Genomic DNA, 24,023 nt, shown 5'->3' on the forward strand with positions numbered 1-24,023 from the left:
ATACATAGCCTTACTCCTTTGCTTACTGATCCTCTCAGATAGCCTCTAGTATATAACCCCTGTACAACTACAGTAGAGTCCTCAGTCTGAATATCATCTTAGATCCTGTTCTACTTGCCATTCATCTTCCGGACTTCAGTCCATCTGAGTCTTGTCCTTTTCCATAAGGCCTAGGGAAGGATTCCCTAGGCTGGAATTCTGGACCTTTGGATTTGTCCCCTATGTCTCTGTCCCAAGTCTAGGGATTGCTTCCCTAGGCTGGAGTCTTGCCTTTCTGGCACTTACCCTCTTTCTGGACTTAGGTCCACTTCTTGTCCCTCCAACTCTCCCTTAGGGTAGTCTACCTCTGTTTGCTTCTGCATCGGACTTCATCCAATGTAGCCCCTATTCCTTCTGGACCTCCGGACCTCCTGTCTTCTGTACCTCTGGACGTCCTGTCCCTCATACCTCTGGGCATCCTGTCCTTCAGACGTTCCACCCTCCATACCTTTGGATGTTCCACCCTCCATACCTTTGGACGTTCCATCCTCCATACCTCCAGACCTCCTGTCCTCCATACTCTGGACCTCCGGACATCTTGTCCTCCTGTCCTCCAGACCTCCTATCCTTCCATCCTGATTTCATGTAGAAGTATTACCTTGCAGTGGGAACTCTCCTAAGCATTTCCTGCATTCCTCTGGAACTCTCCCATGCTCCTCCGGACATTTCCCACACTCCTCCGGAAGTCCTCCCACACTCTCCACCAGAGTAGCCAGCCTCCAGAAGTCCTCTGGACTTTGTCAGACCATCATCGGACTTCCTCTGAAATGCAGGGCACATACTCAGGTAAGGGGCACAGCATATGAGCTGAGGCCAAGCCCCTCTGAGTCAGTCTCTCTCCCCTTTGAGCATGGTTCTTAACACTATGTATGAGCATGTGGAAACACATTGTAAGTAAGACGGAACATAAGTAAATGAACTCGGAGATGAAACTAGTACAAGGATCAATCAGCAAGACAGAAACAGAGATAACCAAGAACCAGAAAGGCGGAGATGCCTAAATGGGGATAGGCGCAGGATCTTGGACAGAGGGTGGGAATGGTCCGGAGATCTGGGGATCCAGAAGGCAGGGCGGAAACAGGACTGAGATATGTGAGGTGGTGGATGTAGTCCAGAATCTGAGAGGAGGTAAAGTCCGGATGTCTTGCTGGACGGAATGTGTGTAGGGTGGACAGGATAGGGGATCCAGGAATGAGTTAGATATGGGGTCCGGAAACAGGTCCGGACAGCATGGGAATATGATGGGATCTATGTCTGGCATATGGGATATGACAGTTTGCCACAATCAGGATCAAGAGTCGGGATCATAACCATCAAAGCATTGTGCTGAGCTCAACAAATGGCACACTGTGTGAGGTTAGCATATGGATTTGATGGCTGACAGATCTCCCCAACAAGGTTCCCAATAGTGCACTTCATAGTCAACTGCAAAGCACATATAAGGGGTCCCTTGGTTACAACTTCATTTGCATAATGTCCCAGGGTGTGAATACTTTGCCATATGAAGTGAATCCATTCAAGCTTGCACTGGTAATAGAGCTGCTCAAATTCCTCAATGAATTCAATGAATAACCTAGCAGCAACCTCAAGTTCCTCACATGTGATGTTGTACTGTGAAATTATGCGAATGGCACAGATGAAATGTTGCCAGTAGGGAAGTGGGAGGACATTGTGAAGTACCAGTGGACCTATCCCATAGAGAAGTATGGTGAACTCCCATGCCTTGTAGCCACTGTTGATTTTTTCAGCTGGATTATGAGGGGGGCGATCAAAAAAACCTGGGAGATGTGGCATTGTTGCAGCGACAGCTTTGCCAAAATCCTTCCAAACATTTCCAGTAAGAACTGCCCAGGTCCATGTGGACTTGTCATCGTCAGCATCACATTTGAATGTGCCACACCACAGAGGGATAAAAAGGTTGGGAATGTTGAGGGAAATGAGGTGCATAATATCTGATCTGAAGCATTTGGGAATACCAAAGGTACAAGCAGATGAGAAACCAAGAAATATGCTTGGTTTTGAGATACCTGTTTCCAAGTGTTGTTTCTTGTACTGTGCTTCATTAGGTGATGGGAGGACATATATTAAGTTTCTCCAGTAGATATCTGAAGAACATATAGGGAGGTTCTTGACATCCACATCAGGATGATTGCAACCTTCAACATTATAGTCTGGGGGCCTCATATGTGCAGGGTAGTAGTGTGGGCACCCAGCTTTATGGCATCCTCTAACACCACAGTACAACTGACAGCCATTCTTCCCATGGTGGCTGATGAGGTCATTGAGGTATGCGAGCCCAGGGCCATCAGTAGTTCCCAGTGCAAGGAAAGGATGGGAAACAAATGTGATGTTGCACATTGCATCCCACACTGTGAGTCCTTCTTTTTGAAGTGCTGCAAGGTGGTGGAAACCAGGGAACAGGAAGGAGTTGAGGTTTTTGGGTTTGCGAGGTCCAGGAATAATGACACCAGGTAGGACGTACTTCTTTTTGTACCTTGTCTCTGGGGAACAGTCAAATACAACCCATATCAACATCCAGCAGTTGGATGGTTTTGATTTGTACAGTTGAGCACCATCAATGGACATCATGAGAATGATGTCCTCATTTGTGATCTTGCCTGCTGCAACCACCTTGGGGTAGTCAGTCCCATCAATGAAATCACGCCTGGACTGCTTGTGTCCATGTTCACATTCAAGCTCCTTAGCAATTTGCTGGGTGCGCTCATTGTGGTAAGACATCTCTTGCACACTCTGTGGATCATGATATGAGGCTTGTAGCTGGGGGCCAATGGGGACAGAGACAAACTGTTTGTGAGGTGTCTTGACTTTACCATGAGTTCAATGTAGTAGCTCCACACCTCAGCAGGATTAGCTCTGCTATGGAATTACCCCTGAGCTCCAGACCTCCAGATCCTCACTACTAGCCTGATCTGTACACCCCTATCCTGTCCACCATATGCACATTCCGTCCAGCAAGACATCCAGACTTTACCTCCTCTTGGATTCCAGACTACATCCACCACCTCACATATCTCAGTCCTATTTCCGCCTTGCCTTCCGGATCCCCAGATCTCTGGATATTAACTGTTACTATCTCTGGACCTATCCCCACCCTCTGTCCGAGATCCTGCGCCTATCCCCATTTAGGCATCTCCACCTTTCCAGTTCTCGGTTATCTCTGTTTCCATCTTGCTGATTGATCCTTGTATTAGTTTCATCTCCAAGTTCATTTACTTATGTTCCATCTTACTTACTAATATGTTTCCACATGCTCATACATAGCCTTACTCCATTGCTTACTGATCCTCTCAGATATCTTCTAGTATATAACCCCTGTACAACTCCAGTAGAGTCCTCAGTCTGAATATCATCTTAGATCCTGTTCTACTTGCCCATTCTTCCGGACTTCAGTCTATCTGAGTTTGTCCTTTTCAATAAGGCCTAGGGATGGATTCCCTAGGTCGGAATTCTGGACCTTTGGATTTGTCCCCTATGTCTCTGTCCCAAGTCTAGGGATTGCTTCCCTAGGCTGGAGTCTTGCCTTTCCAGCACTTACCCTCTCTCTGGACTTCAGTCCACTTCCTGTCTCTCTGACTCTACCTTAAGGTAGTCTACCTCTGTTTGTTTCTATATTGGACTCTGTACGATGTAGGCCCTATTCCTTCTGTACCTCCGGATGTCCTGTCCTCCATACCTCCATGTCCTGTCCTGTGTACCTCCAGACCTCCAGACCTTCTGTCCTCCTGTCCTCCTGTCCTCCTGTCCTCCTGTCCTCCTGTCCTCCTACCCTTTCATCCTGTTTCCTGTAGAAGTATTACCTTGCAGTGGGAACTTTCCTGTGCTCCTCCAGACATTTCCCACACTCCTCTGGAAGTCCTCTAGCACTCCACCAGAGTAGCCAGCCTCCAGAAGTCCTCTGGACTTTGTCAGACCATCATCAGACTTCCTCTGAAATGAAGGGCACATACTTGGGTAAGGGGCGCAGCATATGAGCTGAGGCCAAGCCCCTCTGAGTCAGTCTCTCTCTCCCTTGAGCATGGTTCTTAACACCCCAAGTGACTTCCGTGTGGACTTCTCCACACTTCCTGGTACAGTTGCAATAGTAAGATTTCAGATGCATCAATGAATGGGGCCAAAGACTGCAAGATACGGAAAGCATGAACAGCAGAGTTGCTTTGCATGCTTCTCATACTTTACAGCCCAGACACAGCAAATATGGTGAATGACAAGACAAGTAAGTGTTGTTGTCAATAATGTTGCCTTTCTGGGTCATAGCTAATTTGTTTACATGATGTGACCTGGAAAAATGAACCAAAGTATGTCTAAGCATGGCTCAGCATAGCTTCCCTCTGTATTCTTGTGGCTCAGCATGGCTCAGCCTGTTGCAGGTTTTGACTTGGGCTGACCACTTGCCTTGGATCCACCATAAGGTCTAGGCCACCCCAGATAGTGTGATATTATTGAAATGCCCACAGGAAGTCAGGGTTTAGTGAGCTCAATGTATCTTGAAATTGTTCAAACTTCATGAACTCCACAGCCATTCCTCTGTGTCAGATTCTGAGCCAAAATAACAATTTATTGGTTACCAGGATCAGTCCAGAAATGCCACCAGTTTTCAACATCCACACCCTTTCATGAAGTCTCAGTGGAACAAAGCCCATTTGCTTTATAACCAGATGACCAGATTGTCCACAAAAGACAAAGCTGCAAAGTGTTGGACTGTCCAGGAGATCAGTAGCCTGGGGGGCTGGATAGTTGTAGGTCACCCAATTGACACATCCATAAGAATCCTGCACCAAAGATTGGGAGAACTGAGGATCTAACATCACTCATACCCAGTAAGACATTACTAGAGCCAAAGACCAGGTTGTATCTGATGGTGTCATATCCCATATGCCAGACCTAGATCCCATGATAATCCCACGCCTTCTGAGCTTACATCCAGACCCCATATCTGACTCATTCCCAGATCTCCTTCCACTGTATGCTCCATATTTCAGCAGGATTAGCTCTACTACAGAATTACCCCTGAGCTCTGGACCTCCAGATCTTCACTACTAGCCAGATCCATACACCCCTATCCTGTCCACCCTATACACATTCCATCCAGCAAGACATCTGGACTTTACCTCCTCTTGGATTCTGGACCACATCCACCCTCTCATATATCTCAGTTCTGTGAAAGTTGACCATCTTTCTTTCTCAGAGTTTTATTTACCCAGTTCAGGGAAGGGTTCCCATGCATCACACCATGAATGAACATCTGAGTGTTCAGACATGTAAGGGTGCCATCCACACATTCACATAGGGCAGGAATGGTGTAGGTAGCAAGAGAAGTGTTAGTGGGCATGCCAGGTGTAGGGTGGAGATAGTGACACATATTATCTTCTTCACCCTTGTCAACAACCTCTTGTGGTCACACTTCCCATTTTATGGGTTCAAAAACTTCAATATCTTCATGGGTCAAGTCAACAAACTCCTTGGGTCCTGAAATTTTGAGTGCAGCAAAACCCCAGTTGATCAGCAACCCTCAACAGATTGGGTTATGGAGTTGCCCTGGAGTACAGTCCCAGATATTTCGAAGTTCTTTGGATACCCATTCCCTTTCCACAGGCCAATCTGAATGCCTTTGAGATACTATCATAAAGTTCCATGGGCTCATGTCATGATGGAGAATAAAATAGGATCCCTTGCCAGAATTTGCTGAGACACTACAAGCTTGCTTGTGCACTGAGAAACATTGGCATCAGTATTACTATCTTCAGATAGGTTGCAAACACTTGCACTCCAAAAGGTCCCTCAGGATGCAGAGTAACTCTAAGAGACTGGAAAACCAGTAAATGATAGGAGTGCTGATGGAGTATAAGTAGCTCCAAACATGACTGCATGATGAAGTGATGATTTGTCTTGTGACCCTTCTGGTCATTGTCAATGATCCATGGTATATGTGAAATTGAAGCTGTGACAGATGGTGATGGAGAATGTTGTCCCTTCCCCTTCCCCTTAGCCAATGCCTTCAATTCAGTCTTAATCTTCTCTGCTGGCAGTATGGAAACAACTTGTTTGAACCAGGAAATATAGCATGGTTTGTGGTTCTTCATCTTCATTTCCAGGTTGTCCTTCTGGTACATGATTTGTGTAGCATATGGTAATACTTGCAACCTCCACACACACCACCAAGAGTGGATATACATGGTATTGTTGATGAACTGAGGTTGATGGACCACAGACATTGGGGGGGCAGGGGAGTCAGTGAAGGTTCAACAACTCTGCTGGGCTGCAGAGCAAAAGAAAGAAAGAAGGGGCTCTCACTCTGGTGGTGAGAGGAAGTCCTACTGACTCTCTAAGTGTTGGTTGAAGTGCGCCAGGCAATATGTTCGACCCTTAAGGGAAGCAAAGAAAGCAAGATCCACTGGGTGATGCCAGATCAACTCTGGTGAAGCACGCTGAAAGCGTGTGTGCAGGAATGTCGAGCGTGTAGGAGCATGAAGCGTGGGAATAAGGCGCACACAGTGTGTGAACATGTAAAAGACTGGTGAAAGGTGTGAAGGCGTGAACTAAGACTACTGAGTGATGACTGGTGATAATAGACTGAGCTGAGGACTAGGGCAACGACTCTGATAGATGCTAACTCATGATGGATTCTAATTGCTAGATGACTACTGGATGGTGGTGGTTGGTTTATGAAAACTTGCTAGGCAACAGGTAAGCTGTGCCTAGGCACACTCCCAGGGCTTGGAAGCGAACAGGGAGTGCTCTATGTATGTAAGTGAGGTAAATAAAGGGTCCATGATGAAATATAGTGTCATATAATGCTAAATATGAGAATAAATGAAAAGGGACGCACCAGGGGACTGGTTGGACAATGGATGGATGCTCCAGGATGCTGCATGACAAAGTGCAATTGAGCACAGGAAGAGCGCGGGAATGCATCGCGCCTCTGGCATGTTTCACAGGAAAGTCATAGCTAGTGAGTTGCACACTATACCGATTGTCATGAGTTGCAATATGGGCAATATACACCTGGAGGAATCTCATTCTCTACATTGGGACCCAGCACAGGCTTCTTGTCTAAACACCATGAAACACCCCAAACCCCCTTGGCATGAAGGAGCTGTAAAATGGAGCCTTCACTCAGTGCTTCCTCTTCATCTTCCTCCCAAGAGTCCTTGGAGATGATCCCCAAAATTTTATCTCCAGGTTTCACACCAGGAAGACTCATATATTGTGTGCCTCTATTGCCATAGAAATTGGCAACTACCTCTGAGACAACCTTCAGCAAGTGGACGGTCACTCCACAGCTGGTTATCCTGCCTGTCATGTGAAGTACTAGCTGCACTTCAAGATCCTGGAGGCCCAGCCTGTCACATGCCAGGTCTAACCTCAGCTGATGAGATGCTCTGGACCCGCTAATACTGGTATCATAGTCAATGTAGCATCTCTCAGTGAAAGATATACCCAAAATGAGCCAATACAAAAGAAGGGCTTGTGTGTTGATGTTGGTAAATGGTGCTGTGATAGACCCTCCATGATCATATGCTATGTAACTAAATTGATCCTGCAATATGCAGATCAGGAGGATAAACCTAACAAAAGTTATTTTTAAATACAATTGGCAGGAAGGATCTCCACAAAAGGGAGACACTTCAAGCCAAAGACAGAGACTATGTTCCAGGAGCTATTTAGTGAGCTGAGGAAGCTACAACTAGGGGATGCTACTAAATAACCCAAGTAAATGAGTAATAAAGAACTGGAGACAAGGGAAAATTAAGTAGTGACTGTAGAGTTTTAGGTAAAGGAAAGATGATTATGTAAGCAGCAAAAATACAACCATAACCTAAGGAAAGTGGGAGTAAGAGAAGGTAAGTAAAATGAGCAAATAACAGCCCAAGGAAAACTTATTTGTCACAGTGGGATTGAATATTTGAATATTGATGCTTGTATCCACAAACCCTACTGCTTGTCCACAACCTCAACAACTGATTTCCCCACCTGTTGCAATTCATAATGCCCACAATGAAGATGACCATGAGAAAGTTCACTGGAGGCATGGCTCCTCAGATGCTCCTTACAATGCCTGACCTGGAGATATGCAATGATGGCGCTGACTACTATGCCTCATGTTCTCCATACATCACTCCTTCTGCACTGTGCAGTTTATTTATGAATAATAGTTATAATATTTCAATAATAATTATATTAAAGGTTTCTTCAAATATGCCCATGTCATGTCTAGGTAAACTTGTGAGTATTTTGAAGGTATTTTTTGGAGGGACAAACAGTTGCAACCTTTGCACCATGACAACTTGTGCCAGTTGGCCAAGTGTGTTAGAGTCCAAAGTTGTGGTGTTTGAAGTATTTTGGAGACAAGGAAGTGTCATGGTGGAGCAAAACACTCATAACCTCAGCAGTTGGGGGACTGATGAGTAAGTTCCCTGCTCTAGGTGCTGAGATGAGTTGTATTATCATGTTCCTGAGCTTTATCACCATGATTTATGCATTTCCTTCATATTGTGCCCTGAAGAGCCTGGCCCATGCCTTTGCTTCAGGTTTTTGGGACCACCTGGCCTGAATGTCTGCAGGAATGTTATTCCATACTAAGTTGCAAAGTTGTGGGATATGGAACCCTCCCAAGGGATCACTGTTAGCTTGAATCCATTATCAAGTGCTTGGACACCCTTCACTAAATGTAACATGAGTACTGGTAATAGTTAGAATTCATTTTTCTCACATATCTCCCACTGTAGGTTAATGGTTTGTCTTGGTAGTATATATCAGGGGAGTATTGGATGTTGCCTTGGAGACCATAGCTGTTTGTAGATTCATTGTATTGGGAGTATTGGTTTCATTGCAGGGAGGTAGTCCATTAAGCATGGTTTAGGCAGCAGCTGATATGTTAGCAGTGGATGTGTGTTCTTTAGAGATAGGAGGATTGATATTAGAGGTGGTAATGACAGAGAAAGATTCTTGAGTAGGGATTATGTCCATGCTAGTTGTAGGTGAGGGAGAGACATCTATGTTTGCCCTTTTAGTCTTTCTTTCTTTGGGTGTAGCATGCGAATTCACATTAGATATAACACAGGGATGTTTACCATCATAGGAGTCAGTGACAATGCAAGAGGCAGGAGGGAAAGACAGTTTAAATACTTAGACAATAATAGTAGTCACAGGTATTTGGGAGCTTGACTAGCTGATGGGAGCAAATATTGTTTAAGATGGGTTGGTTGGGCTCTGTGTTTATAGGTAGGTAGGATGGCAATACTCCTTTGTGCTACTCACTGTCCTTGAGGCATTACTACTATAAAATCTCTTTCTACTACTCAAAAGAATATCATCCTCTCCCAGCTTGATGCTAGTCATTATATTCACTATATTGCCTTCACAACTGGTATCAGCACTGCTATTATCTCTAGGTTTCATTCCAAAGAGCATTCATACCTGCAAAAGTCCACTGGTAGTCATCCACCCAAGCTTTCCTCTGCAAATATTTGCCATGCTATCCATCTTATCTCTACTCAGAAAGCAGAAACTGCTGTTCAAGTGACCAAATCTCTTTCAAACATTACCAATCGGCCTCTTTATCCAAGTACCACTTCCTACTACCTGAAAAAAGCTGGGATAAAGGCTGTAGTCAAGTCCAAACACCCTCCACTTTCTACCAAACATTACAAAGCACACTTGGACTTTGGAGGACTGGATGGTAGTCATATGGTCTGATGAAACCAAGATTAATTGCCTAGGGTCAGATGGTTGCAAATGAGCTTGGAAAAGTCAGGAGAAGGGCTCAGTGACAGATTGGTACAAGGAACCATCAAGTTTGGTATAGGTTCTGTGATGATGTAGGACTATACGACCTAGGAAGGAGTTGGCTATGCTACTAAGATTGATGGTAGAATGGATAGTGATCTTTACCTTCAAATTTTGAAAAATGCACTTCAGAATTTTCTGGAGTTTTATGATTTTAATCCTTCTGATGACATCTTTGAGCAAGACAATGACCCTGAGCATAGCTGCAAAAAGGCCAAGGAGTGGCTAGATGAGCAGGAATTTAGGACTATGGTATAGCCTGCACAATCTCCTGACTTTAACCCATTGGAACATCTCTGAGGTCATGTCCAAAGGAGGCTTGAAAAGTATGAGCATCCTCCTAAGGGAATGGAGGAGTTGTGAAGAGGGATTGAGAAGAAATAAAACAAGACACCAGCTGAGGTATATCAGAAATTAATTGAAAGTATGCCTAGGAGGATTGAGGCAGTACTTAAAGCCAAAGGAGGTTATACCAAGTACTAATATTTCTCAAATACCCTACTTATTATCAATAGTTGCAAAACTGTTATAATGATATCTCTGTCTTAAAATAGGCATATCATCACATCTCTGAGGCCAAGTCACATGACCCAAGGTTGAATTGCAGCCTGGGATTGGTAGTCTACCAACCCTAAGCTTTATTCCCATGCACTCAGGCACTATATCCTGTACACTACAAAAGTACCAAACATTGTAATGGTTTTGCAAGTCACTAGATATATACATCCAGCCACAACTTTGGTTATCACTGCATTGTGTCCTTGAATTGACCCAATTCAACTAGGCAGGTAGGATATATAAGAACAGGATTCATCATTGCCTTGAACCAAGTAGTCTTAACTTTCCTTGATCTCCACATAGCTACTTCTCTAGCATCTATCAACTTGAATCCATTGACTACATGAGCTTCTCATATTAAAATGTGGCCCAGATAGCTTTATTGTGTGACCACCTATATTATACCATTAAGAACAGACACTGGAGAGGCTGTTCCACACTTGTGAGCAATGGATTCTTGTAAAATTGTCTAAGTCCCCCACCTGAACTCTTATCATGAACATTCCCAAAACACTATGCCACAACAGAGGCTTTCACACATGACAAACCTTGCTGGTATTGCTGGTCAACAATAGTGAAAAATTGTAGACTTCTAGAGACCATTAAGGACTCACTAAAACTGTGGGATTGACAGTGGCACATACACATAACTCTACCTGAAGTTGATTTTAATCATTGATTCTCAAACAGCTGTTGAATGCTACAGAATCACTCAAATAATCAACAGAAGCAGTGAAGTACATCTTCTATGTTGTGGTCACTTGGTATGACAATAGTTGCAATTGGTATGCGCCACAATGTGGTGTACTATGACATGTTTATCTACATAAGGGATCATTTATTTGTCCTCATTTGTCAATCAAAATCAACCATCAAGCCAATTAAATGAAAATCTGATATACTGTCCACAATGAGTGTTAATATCCCTCTTGAGTTTATCAAAAAGGTTTTAACTCTTGCCACTTGCCAACACAAGGATGCAGCATCCTGGATTTGGATTTCCAGATGAACCTACACCCTGTGAGCATCTAATGTCACAATAACACCATTTCATTTTTGCTTATTGTCCATCTACAGGTTCAAATGATTACTGTATACTAAGGTCATCTTGGTAAATAAATATCATGTATCCTGATTTGTGAAATGCTATCATATTTGGGAAACACGCATTGAGCCTTTACCACCAACCACAGCTATGTTTCCCTGCAATGGTATCATGTATGTCAGAAATTTCTAATTTTGGTTGGCATATCTTAAATTAGCATGCAAAGTCCCAATTTGTTGGTGGCATTGTGGTCCGGTTGCAAGGGATCCTGAAAATTATGGAAGCTGCTTGTAAGCAACACAGACATTCTTCCAAGACAGTCCTAAGACCATTCCAATACAAGGTCACAATTTTGAGAACTGTCATATCCTGTATGCCAGACATAGATCCCATCATATTCCCACGCTTTCCGGACCTGTTTCCAGACCCCATATCTGACTCATTCCTGGATCCCCTATCCTGTCCACCCTATGCACATTCCGTCCAGCAAGACATCCAGACTTTACCTCCTCTTGGATTCCGGACTACATCCACCACCTCACATATCTCAGTCCTATGTCTGTCCTGCCTTCCAGATCCCCAGATCTCCGGACCTCCAGATATTAACTGTACTATCTCCAGACCTATTCCCACCCTCCGTCCGAGATCCTGCACCTATCCCCATTTAGGCATCTCCCCCTTTCTGGTTCTCGGTTATCTCTGTTTCCATCTTGCTGATTGATCCTTGTACTAGTTTCATCTCCAAGTTCATTTACTTATGTTCTGTCTTACTTACCAATATGTTTCCACATGCTCATACATAGCCTTACTCCATTGCTTACTGATCCTCTTGGATAGCCTCTAGTATATAACCCCTGTACAACTACAGTAGAGTCCTCAGTCTGAATATCATCTTAGATCCTGTTCCACTTGCCAATTATCTTCTAGACTTCAGTCCATCTGAGTTTGTCCTTTTCCATAAGGCCTAGGGATGGATTCCCTAGGCTAGAATTCTGGACCTTCAGATTTGTCTCCTATGTCTCTGTCCCAAGTCTAGGGATTGCTTCCCTAGGCTGGAGTCTTGCCTTTCTGGCACTTACCCTCTTTCCAGGACTTAGGTCCACTTCCTGTCCCTCCAACTCTACCTTAGGGTAGTCTACCTCTGTTTGCTTCTGCATCAGACTTCATCCAATGTAGCCCCTATTCCTTCCAGACCTCCAGGACCTCCTGTCTTCTGTACCTCTGGACATCCTGTCCCTCATACCTCTGGGCATCCTGTTCTTCAGACGTTCACCTCCGTACCTCTGACCTCCTGTCCTCCATACTCTGGACCTCCAGGACATCCTATCCTTCCATCCTGTTTTCCTGTAGAAGTATTACCTTGCAGTGGGAACTCTCCTGAGCATTTCCTGCTTTCCTCCAGAACTCTCCCGCTCCTCCACGTTCCTGCCTCCAGAAGTCCTCCTGCACTCTCCACCAGAGTAGCCAGCCTCCAGAAGTCCTCTGGACTTTGTTGGACCATCATCAGACTTCCTCTGAAATGAAGGACACATACTCAGGTAAGGGGCACAGCATACAAGCTGAGGCCAAGCCCCTCTGAGTCAGTCTCTCTCTCCTTTGAGCATGGTTCTTAACAAGAACAACTAAAAACACCCCTCTTTGGAAGGTCATTGCAAGTCACATGATATTATTCCAAGTGTTTTGAGGACTTATACAGACAGTGCAATTCTTCTAAGGTAGTGGTTTGAATTACAAATATTTTGTGCATTCTAATACTGCTGCTGGGTTGCCCCTCATCCCCAGGCACTTGGAGGTCAGAACCTTCGAAAGCAGCTTTAAATCCTGCAGGAGAATCATGTCAAGTACAGTAAATGTGAATAAACAAACAAGCTCACCTCTAGTAAGTAGAACTGACAACACGAGACACAGGCCATTCATGGTGAGACCCAGGTCCAGGTGCTATGGTGTTCCCATTGAAATGAACAACCAGCAATCAATAGCAATGTACTTGATAGGACTCCCCAGTCATCCTGGTGCCATTTGTTCAAGGAAATGGGAGTGACAGTGACAGAAGATGTGGAGGAGAGACATCTGATGGTAAGCAGTTGTTGCCTGCTTCGTCGATACATCAATGAGGCCAGCTATTAATATGCACAATATCAGTACTAAGTTTGGCTGAAGAGTTCAACCATTCAAATGCACCTCAATAGTTCAAATGTCATGCTAATTGCCAACTGAGGAGTTCAGAGTGTCAGACTGACAATGGCCCAAGTGCTACCACTGAGGAGTTTAAAGAGAAGCTATTGGAGATCCAGAGCATCAGACTGACAATGGCCAGAGCCCTACTACTGAGGAGTTCGAAGAGAAGCTATTGGAGATTCAGAGTGTCTCAATCGCCAGGGCGCTACCACTGAGGAGTTTGAAGAGAAGCTATTAGAGATTTGGAGCGTCAGACTGACAATGGCCAGAGCACTAATAATACATACCAATGAGGAGTTTGAAAAGAAATTATTGGAGGTTCAGATTCTCATCAACAACTGGTCTTTCTAGTCCTTGTTCTATTGCATGGTCGAAGTCTTCTTCCCATGTGTGGCTCAGTCCATCATCATTGAGAGCAGAAGAAGGGGGAACATAAGATGAAGTTCCTGAGAAAAGAGCATCATTGAAGAATGTAATGACCTGGTGTGCCCATGCACCTCCAGTCAGTAGATGCTGACGGTAGAAGTTGTGGTATTCGTGGTAAGGAATCTTTGTAGTTTCACCAATTTTGGTGAGTTCTGCATTGCCAGAGAGTAGGAATATTGCCTTGTATGAGAATACTATCAATGACCCTAATGACTGTGCAAAACTGATTTGGACTCACCATGACAGCAGCAGTAGCAATCATACCTGGTGTTATAGCTTGCAATTTCCAGATCTTGGCTTTCATCCTAGAAGATGCAGCACCTGTGGGTGCCAACAACGACTTGCCAAAGAGTGATACTTTCAAGACCTATAATCATAACAATGTACAAATTTGTTAGCCCATACTGAAACATCAAACAAAAAGAGATATACCTGCATGAGCTTTGTGGTTTTGAGCAACTAATGTGGTACCAGCTTATCAGGTATAGGAAACAGCACAGGTGCAAACTTTGTGTACTCTCCATGGGGACTCAGTAGAAGAGGGCAACAGTCAGGGTCTTCATTTTGTTTGTAGCCCCATATGAAGATACTTGCATTGAAACCAAAGATGGCACCTGGACATGACTTGATGTCAGATGCCATCTTGGAATGAGCATTGCTGACACCCCTCCCAAACTAGTGCATTGATTGTCATTAAAAGATTGGAATGTAAGAATAAATAGGCATACCTGAGATCCAAAGTTTTGATAGCTCATCAATTCACATTCTTCTTCAGGAATGAACTTGAAGAGCTCAGCCCTCACACCATCCTCCATTGAGACTCCTGTAAGCCAATGCTTCTTGCTATTGAGGTCAATGTCTGGACAGGTGTGCACTGACAGCAGGAAAAGTTCAATGTTGATCCAAAGGCAGTGGGTTATTGAGTATTTCCTCCCAAGAGCTTGTATTGTATCTTCCTTGGCTGCCATTGCAAGTTCATTTGAAGTAAGGTTGCATTGCTTGCAGCCTTTAGGTACCACAGCCTCAAGGAGCACATTCTTCTTCATGGTCTCGCGGTATTTACCACGCAAGTTGAGCAATAGCCTCTGCGAGACCTCAAGGGCCTAGTAGTAATGATCTGTGATGAGAAATGTGAACTTTCTAGCAATTCAATGGCTTACCTTGCACAGATCTTGAGACATCACATCTAGAGCAAGTGCAGTGTGGACCTGGATGAGCTCTGCATCTGAGCTATCTGAATCAGATTCTGATGAGAACTCTGAATCATTGCCAGAGCTGCACTCTGTTACTGCTGGCATTTCGACGCTGTGCTGATGGCATGATGCCTAAGTCCAACAGGCCAATCCAGATACAATTGGTTCAGATGACTCGAACTCTGGATGGAGCTGGGAGACTAATAGGATTATTAGTGTCAGTAATACATATTTATATTAGCCATGATTTGCTTACTGCCAATATACTCAGTGACTACAAACATTTAGGCCTTGAAGGTACTGCATGTTGCAATACATACAAAACCTGTACACATGCAGGTGACAGATAAGTCAATCAATGAGTTATAGGTAAGATGTGCACCTGTCTTCAAAAATGTCTTGAGGGCAGCTCGTAATGAAGCATGTGTAATCTATCAAGAGTGGTATTAGCTGCAGCATAAGATTGGACCTGCTACTCAAAGGGGACACACCATGTAATATGAAGCATGTAAGTATTCATGTTGGTTACATGAGGACATCAACATGGTAAACCTGACCCAATGATTGACAACAGGGCATTGTTATTATGTTGTTGGAGCTGGGACAATTGGGGTTTGATGAATTGTTCTGGCTTGTATGCGAATTCAGAGGCAAAGAAGAAACAGAAGACATAATTGTAGAGTTCCAGGGTAATGAGATATAGAAGAGAAAGCTGTTCAATAGAGGTGAAGGTGAAATGGATGATACAGATGAGCCAGGTCCAGTAATGAGATATGAAGGAGAGTGCTGTTTGGTAGAGGTGAAGGTGAAATGGATGATACAGATGAGCTGGGTCCAGTAATGAGCTATGAAGGAGGTTAAACACTGTCTGGTAGAGGTGAAGGTGAAATGGGTGATACAGATGAGCTGGGTCCATTGACAGTAATGAGTTATGCATAAAGGAGAGCACTGTTTGGTAGAGGTGAAGGTGAAATGGATGATACAGATGAGCCAGGTCCAGTAATGAGATCTGAAGGAGAGCGCTGTTTGGTAGAGGCGAAGGTGAAATGGATGATATAGATGAGCTGGGTCTGGTAATGACATATGAAGGAGAGCGCTGTTCATGTCCTGGCTTGTTATTGAAATAGTCATAAATGTAAATGTTGAACATACTCCAAGTCTTCAGGTACTATGGGATGAATCAGTCCAGGAGATGCCAGCAAAGGTATTACTGGACATACCATTAGTTAAAACATATATCTCTGTGAACAAAGGAACATGTTGGAGTCCACATAATCAATGAGAAACAAGTCTCCCCTCATACTAGCAAAGTCCATAACAAGTAATGCACTGCAAATAATAGAGTGAAGTGTGATAAACTCTGATGAAGCAAGTGGTCAGGCACGAAGATGTGTCAATTGAAAATCTCAATCCACAGCATGTCGTGAGCCTGTCGGAGCATCCACAGGTAGAACTAGGGCGAGATCCAACATTTGTTTGCCAATTGATTGCTTGAACATGAATAAAATGCAAACAAAAATGCTCTTATTATTTCCATCTTTGTCCTGGGTGTGAACAAGGGCACAGTCACATTGTTCACATCCATGAAAGCTCGGGTTGCAGTGCAGGTGGTCAGTGGTAAGCTTCCAGTCCACAACAGACTTGTAATTGACTTTGAGATATGTCTCAAGTTCTCTCTCTGAAAGTATGGCCTTGCATTGTTCATCATTGAAATGGTCAATGCAGCTGTGGAGGACTACAGAGATGAAGGTTGTGTGATCAAGCCTGAGTATCTAGATAGCAGCGGTTGCCAATAAGTTGATTAATCAAAAGCATGGTCAAATGTACCTGGTTTGCAATGTCTTTGCCATTTGTTTGCAGTTTATAGGCCCTCTTGATCAGCCCATGATGCTTCTCATTTGGTCACATGCTAAAGTTTCACACAGCTCCTTTTGCCCTAATGTCAGAAAATATGTGCCTCATTGAGTAAGCCTTCAGAAAATTCCAGTTTTTTGTTGCTTCATCACCAAGGATTTCAATATGTTGCTGTATGAAGTATTGGTGTCAAGTAGCACATAAATTGGTCTAAATACTAGGACTTACATCTAAGCACTTCTTGAACATGAGAATCTCGGCCTCCCCAGCTGCAATCATGCTTTCTGTGTGAACATTGAATGTTATATACATGTAGGCATGAAGATAGCTGGCTATGCACTTTAGAAGTGCATAGTCAACTTCAGCATCTTTGTGCATGAGCATGTTCTGCACTGTATACAATATTTGCTATCAAAACCATGTTGGTGTGACAATCATACCAGCGCTAGGCACGTATGAGTGTCATAGGCATATTTTGCCTTGTCCAGAGGAAAAGAGTAAGGTGCTAGTAACCAGTGCTATTCAGCACCCAAGCTATCTGCTTTGGAACCACTTTTCTCCCATAGCATGCTACCCAGTCTGATGCCTAGGTATTCCATCCTCCCATGTCCTGCCTATGTCCACCTACCTCTGCTGGTGCATTATTTTTCCTTAACTGTCACTACTCATCAGTTGCAGGTCTTATTACATATGTCCTCGTGTTCTGCAGCACTGCATGTTTTATTACCTGTTGCTACATCATGCCCTCACCAGTGTTGCTACTATACTTGCCTACGCAATCCCAAACTCCTACATAGTATGATAAAATGACCCATCCTACATACAGTACAGTACTTTCCTTCCCCAGACCTTTACTGGTGTAGGAGTCACTTTAGTCGCTATATCCTAGTTTTAGTGCAATCAATTCCGCTCTTGCCAAACTCTTTGATCGCGTGTCGCTTGACTTGCTTTAAGTGTGCGTTGCTAAAGTTCCCTCTTAAGGTTTGACTTTCACAGTGTCGGGATCACTATCAGTAGTCGAGCTATAATCTAGTCACTATCGGGCATTCCACTTGCACTGTCTTACCTTACTCCTCATTTTTGCTCCCTTTGATTTCTTCTCGCTGTCGCTAGTCAGACGTCGCATAGCGCTATCGCATAAAACAACTTGCATAGTGCCTCTCACTTATATGCATGTTTCTCTTGTCAGAACCCACTTGTCGCTAGTCACTGATCACTATAGCGCTACTCATCATTTTTTTTTGGTCTTAGGTCACTATAGGTTATTAGTCCTTCGTGCTATCGCTCCCCTTGCATATTAGTAGGGAGTTGCTTCATTAGCAGTCCTCTTGGGTTGAATACTACACTCGCACCTATTTGGATAAGTAGTGCTAGTTTCTAGCAAGCCTAGTCGCTATTTCTCTTTCACATCAGTCATAGCTTAAATTAGATATAGCACTCTAAAACATACCTTAGATATATCCAGGTACTTGTTACCATCTGAAAAACTGATGTTTGTAACACAGTCAAAATGGTTCAGGTTTCACCATTGTGGGAAGGCATCAAACCTGTAGAGTAAACAAAATATGAGACACAGATGAAATAAGGATGTAAAGAGACTCACTGGTCATCAGTTGTCTTCTCAGCAGCACGTCCAAGTGCTTTCAGGTGGGCCTTGACTTCCTCAAACATGTGATCACCAAATAAACCACTGTTGTAAGCATGCAAAGTATCTTGCGAGAGTGCTTCATGTGGGCTGGACCATTCAACAATCCATAAGCAATTCTGATGGTTGAGACTATTTAAACTTGAAAGTGAGAAAGTTGAATAAATCACTCACATCGACAGGCCTTAGACTCTGTCTTTTTAGTGCTGCCTCACCAGCAGTACAGTCCACAACCAGACACAAGCTTGTGCATCTTTGACAGTGCATGTAGGGTATATCATAGAATGGTCAGTGAGTTTGTCCTTCAGGACAAGGCAAATGGGGCAGGGACATGCAGAGTTGAACCCTCTTATCAGGGCCATCACACACCTGATAAAATAAATAACAGAAACAATATTAATCTAATCACACACTGCTCTTCATAATTGGCCAATAAAATTAGTATTAGTGGAAACAACCAGTGTAGAATTCCATCATAGCATTGGTGTGCAAAGCCAGTTTTGGAGATGAGACTGAGGGTTTCAAGGAGAATCATACATGATTTGTGCCACATGACCTTCTTTAAATTTGAATAAGACAGCTTGCCATCTGAATCTGAATCTGCAGGAACCTGCCACAAGGGCAAAATGATTAAGTGTGAATTGAAGTCTTCAAGTGTTGCAAGGACTTACTATTGGCAACCAACCCACCAAGCATCCTCCTCCAGGACCATTGACATTCCTGATATCAACAGGCAGATTCCCACAGTGCACAATTACTGGGTATGTCTTGACATTACCAGCTGTTAAGGTCACATGCTCAAGGGGGTCGGATCACAAGGGCTTGGCCTCAGCTTGTACGCTGTGCCCCTTTCCTGAGTATGTGCCCTTAATTTCCGGGGGCTAGAACAGTCATCTGGAGTTTCCAGGTTTTGACTAGGGCAGATAATGGACGTCCAGATCTGAAACATGAGATAAATCTGATGGACGTCCAGATGTTACCTGGGCAAGTGGATAAGACTAATCCGGATGAAGTCCGGACTAGAAACTAACAGAGGATGGACTACCCTTAAGGTAGAGTTGGAAATGTAGTCTAGGATGCAATCCTAAGACTTGGAATATGACAAGAGACTTATCTCAAGTCCGGAGGACACAGGAATGAGCAGGAACTAAGATGATATTTGAACTGGGGTATTTCCGAGAGTTACAGGAGGTTTATATACTGTAGGTATCATATAGGAATCAGTCAGCAAACATAAAGGCTATGTACGAAGCATATGCAGAGTCTATTAGTAAGTAGGACGGATCACAAATAATGAACACCGGAAATGAAATGTATGTAATGGATCAATAATCAAAAGGGAAACATGGTTAACTGGAGTCCAGAGACAGGGGCAGTCTAAATGGAGTTGGGTGCTGATATAGGGTTTGGATTCTGGAAGGGAGATAAAGATAGATCAGATCATTTGAGATCCAGATCTTGGATCTGGATATCTGGAGAAGCGGATTTAGAGTTGAGAGTCTGGAATGGCATATGACACCAGCTGAAGAAAGGTGCATTTTGTCAGTGTACAGTATAAATGCAAACAGTGCACTGTTTTGAGGTAAAGATGTCTTAAATGTACACTTTAATTAGTCACAATGTCATAAGAAAAATGGAAAGCTTACTTGTAAGTTCCACCAGTGGTCTCCTGTCCACAGCTCATGTAAGAAGCATTCAAAATCTATTCCATTGTGTTTATATAGTCGCTGCACATCCCAAATGAACTGCAGTGCTAGCAAGGGGTTGTCTAAGAGGTCCAATGCCCAGTCCCATAGTGGTCATGAATATACTTCATACTTGATGTTTCCCTTCTTATACTTAACAAGTATGACATGTCTTTCAAACTGTTACAATATGGTTATGTATACATGCAAAATTTGACATTATCCTATTACTCTTACAGGAGTTAGTTGGCCAGACACCCTAGTTCATGCAGCTGACACATCATTATGTGTTTTGAGGGTGAACTTGATATGACCATCTGCAACTCTCCAGATGAACTTGAGTAGTTCATTAGTTTGGTCTTTGCTCAAGGCAGCTTGGTGCACGAGTTTGGCAAATTTGAAGTCTACATGACAGCTCAAAGGTTGTCATGGCTCATCATCAATAACAGATGACTGTGTCATCTCCAATCTATTAGTCCCATAAATGGAAAAGCTCTCAATGATTGGAGCACGACCACTGTGAGGGTGATATTCAGTCTTGAATGTGTCAAGACAAGCCAAGGTAGTTGCTGTGGCTGCTGAAATTGGTGTGTGGATGCTATTACCCATACTGATATCAGAGTCAGAACCTGACTCATGTTTAGATATTGGTAAAAAGAAATGAGAAAGTATAATACAGACATAGCCATGAATCTCCCCTGACACTCTGCACATCATTGAGGCCTTCAAGGCCTGCATCATCATAATGATAATGTGAATCTGCTGCAGCCAGTGAATCAGTTGCTGAACCAGCCTCCTGAACTACTAGTGTGGTATCTTGAGCTGCCTCATGAGCACACCTCTTATCATGGTGATGTTCTGATGAATTAGAGTTGATGATTTTTGAACATTATAATCAGCAATTGAAAGTGATTTAGATGACATTGAAACATACTAGATTTTCCTTCCTTCAAAATTGACTTTACTGCAGCCCAGGAAAACTCTCTATCCTCTTTCTTCTTTTCCTTCCATGACAGGCAGCTTTGCTCATGTGATTTGAGGCCTCAGGATGTATATAGTATGCTACAATACTGACAAGCAACCTTGATAGACGATGCCAAAGAGTAGGTATATTTGCACCCTCCTGTGGATCTCTGGGGAGCCATTATTGGTATATTAGAAACAGTATAGACAGATGAAACAATTTGAGGTGTCATTCAGAAAGAGATCTTCGATGATGAAGATCAGTCTTAATACTAATAAGGCCTAATAATACAAATGATTGGTGATGTTGTCTCAGACAAGTGAACTTTACTACCACTTGCTGCAGATTTGACAAATAATAAGATCCATTTCATTGCAACATGACTGGCAATATCAACGTCCATGCATTCTATGTTGAAGGGGCTACTGCTGCGTCTTATCGGATTGGGGATTCAATTGCCAATATCAGCCAACTGAGAGCCTCTCTCCAATGCCATGCTGCACTCAAGTTTGACAGAGAATTGTTACAACCACCTGAGATTCACCCTGACCCAAATTCTGTCCTTCTCACTACAAGTAAGCATGTTTCTGTCAACATGAATATTCATTCATGTTGCCTCCAGATATCCATGGTACTGCCATGCTTGAAGATAACTTGATGACCCTCGAGAGTGTGTGATTTGGCAAACCACATTCTTGCTATCATTCCCTCCTAGCAGTTACAACCCTCAGATTCTCCCTCACTCACAGCAACCATGACTCAAACCTTGGTGAGTCCCGCCCATATGAAGCATCAAGAGTTGATCAACCTGGTGCTATCACTGAACAATGCCCTGAAATTCAAGGATCAGATGAGGATTGAACAACAGGCTCAATTTCAGGAGACAGTGCAGGCATTTAAATGTAATCAACTGCAGAGGGAGGAGGATACAAAACCAAATTTCCAGTGATACACCAAAGATGTAGAGTGACAGTTGAAGGACAATCAGCATCAAACCAACATTCTCAAGCAAGAACGCAGCCTTAACCAATCATGAATCAAATTCTTAGAGGACAGGTAAGAAGAAGACAGATCATGGATTAAGGACCTGGAGGGATTGCTTCTTGAGGAGAAGAAGATCAGGATGGAGGAGAAGGAACATAGTGGGAATGAGATGATAGCCATGCTAACGAGGATCAAGGAGATTGAAGATGAGCATATTGCAGCTACTGGGTGGGTCAGCGGTGTGGTAAGTATCACATATTTGATGCAATAAGTGATGTTTGAACCATTGGTTAGGATACCAATCTCATGGATCACATTTTACTCTGCCACTTACTTGATCTCATGCAAGCAAAGCTAGCCACCATGTCTGGACTTCCCAAATGCAAGAATATCCTCCATTGTCCTGCATGATTTGGGAATCATGCATGGACATGACTACTAGGTAGCCCCCTAAAAGACAAAGTCTGTTAGCTTAGGCATCAGGCTAGTCAACCCATACCTTGGTTTCAAACCTTGGTCAAATAGTTCAGTTTCCCCTCTGTGATTCATGAATTTATTATATCTTGAAGAAAAGTCATTTGTGAGATGGGAATCACATAATGACCTAGTTGATATTGTGAAGCAAGAAGGTTAAGGTATTGCCTTGCCTTTGGCTTATTCACTTTGGCTAGAGAAAACCATAGAGAAAAGTTCAAACCCTAACAAAAACCTATCTAAAAAGCCTGTGTTTTGTGTCTTGTTATTGTATTATTATTTCTGAGTTGTTTTCTCTAGTATTTCCTTGATTTATTTTTCTATTGGGATGCTCTGACCCATCAGATACTTCACAAAATTGTACCTACAGGGTATGATGTCATTTGTTCTGGAATGTTCTGCTCCACAACGACTCACCTCTGATGTCATTACTCCACCTATGGAATATTCTGGAATGTTCTGCTCCACTTCTGATGTCATTGCTCCGCTTTTTTACTTACATAATATTCTCACACAATATGTATATAAGGAGGGCCCATTCTCCCCCAAAAAATAGGATCTCCCACTTGCAATCATTTGAATCTCAGTTTGAGCTACTCACTGTGAAGATTGTTGCTTACAAAGAAAGCCCCTTTGAAGTACCAAGTGCAGGGAAAAGACATTCCCTTGAGATTACATAAGTTTCTTATGATAGAAACTTAGTTTATTTGAGACCAGCTTCTCACCTAGTTTCGGATATTGACCAACATGAGCTTTGGTCAATCTGTTCATTTGTGAGACCAGTTTCTCACCACTTTGTGCCTATTTGACCAACCAGTCTTTGGTCAACATATTCGTATTTGAGACCATAGTCTCTACAGAGGGTTATCTTAACAAGGAACCACATTCCAGTGTCTAGACAGTTTATCCTAGACAAGTTTATAAGTTGGGATAAAACACAAAAGCTCTGGCTAAGTTAATTACATAGATTGGTTTAGCGAGCCTCCCAAGAACTCACACATTATCTACCACAAAAGAAGAAAAGTTGTAGACCATGTTAATCGAGGACTGGCAAGAAGTCTTATCCTAGTGTAATTGTGGTGTCATTACATTTTACACACATTTATATAAGACCCTTGGTTATTAAGACACCATGTTATGCAGTCACTCCTCTGGAGAGAGGCACTGGCTT

At 43.3% G+C, this 24,023-nt stretch overlaps 4 protein-coding genes across 4 annotated transcripts; 1 reads left to right on the plus strand and 3 right to left on the minus strand.

Moving 5' to 3' along the window:
• Positions 1–5,559: 5,559 nt before the first annotated feature.
• BJ212DRAFT_1297313 (uncharacterized protein) lies at positions 5,560–6,170 on the minus strand (the record flags this gene model as incomplete). Its single annotated transcript, XM_041332567.1, has 2 exons — positions 5,560–5,676; positions 5,796–6,170. The coding sequence occupies 2 exons, from the start codon at positions 6,168–6,170 to the stop codon at positions 5,560–5,562; spliced, it is 492 nt and encodes a 163-aa protein (XP_041196814.1).
• A 7,766-nt stretch (positions 6,171–13,936) lies between these two features.
• BJ212DRAFT_1297314 (uncharacterized protein) lies at positions 13,937–15,351 on the minus strand (the record flags this gene model as incomplete). The annotated part of the gene is made up of 5 exons (XM_041332568.1): positions 13,937–14,266; positions 14,292–14,420; positions 14,525–14,728; positions 14,782–15,156; positions 15,214–15,351. The coding sequence occupies 5 exons, from the start codon at positions 15,349–15,351 to the stop codon at positions 13,937–13,939; spliced, it is 1,176 nt and encodes a 391-aa protein (XP_041196815.1).
• Positions 15,352–20,694: 5,343 nt separating this feature from the next.
• BJ212DRAFT_1297315 (uncharacterized protein) lies at positions 20,695–21,575 on the minus strand (the record flags this gene model as incomplete). Its single annotated transcript, XM_041332569.1, has 4 exons — positions 20,695–20,834; positions 21,112–21,288; positions 21,365–21,472; positions 21,506–21,575. The coding sequence occupies 4 exons, from the start codon at positions 21,573–21,575 to the stop codon at positions 20,695–20,697; spliced, it is 495 nt and encodes a 164-aa protein (XP_041196816.1).
• A 198-nt stretch (positions 21,576–21,773) lies between these two features.
• Positions 21,774–22,789, plus strand: BJ212DRAFT_1297316 (uncharacterized protein; the record flags this gene model as incomplete). Its single annotated transcript, XM_041332570.1, has 5 exons — positions 21,774–21,969; positions 22,017–22,064; positions 22,144–22,163; positions 22,479–22,622; positions 22,673–22,789. 5 exons carry the CDS (start codon positions 21,774–21,776, stop codon positions 22,787–22,789), a joined length of 525 nt encoding a protein of 174 aa, XP_041196817.1.
• Between the last annotated feature and the right edge of the window lie 1,234 nt (positions 22,790–24,023).

This window comes from Suillus subaureus (genome assembly GCF_016647635.1).
Source record: "Suillus subaureus strain MN1 chromosome Unknown BJ212scaffold_6, whole genome shotgun sequence".
NCBI lineage: Eukaryota > Fungi > Basidiomycota > Agaricomycetes > Boletales > Suillaceae > Suillus > Suillus subaureus.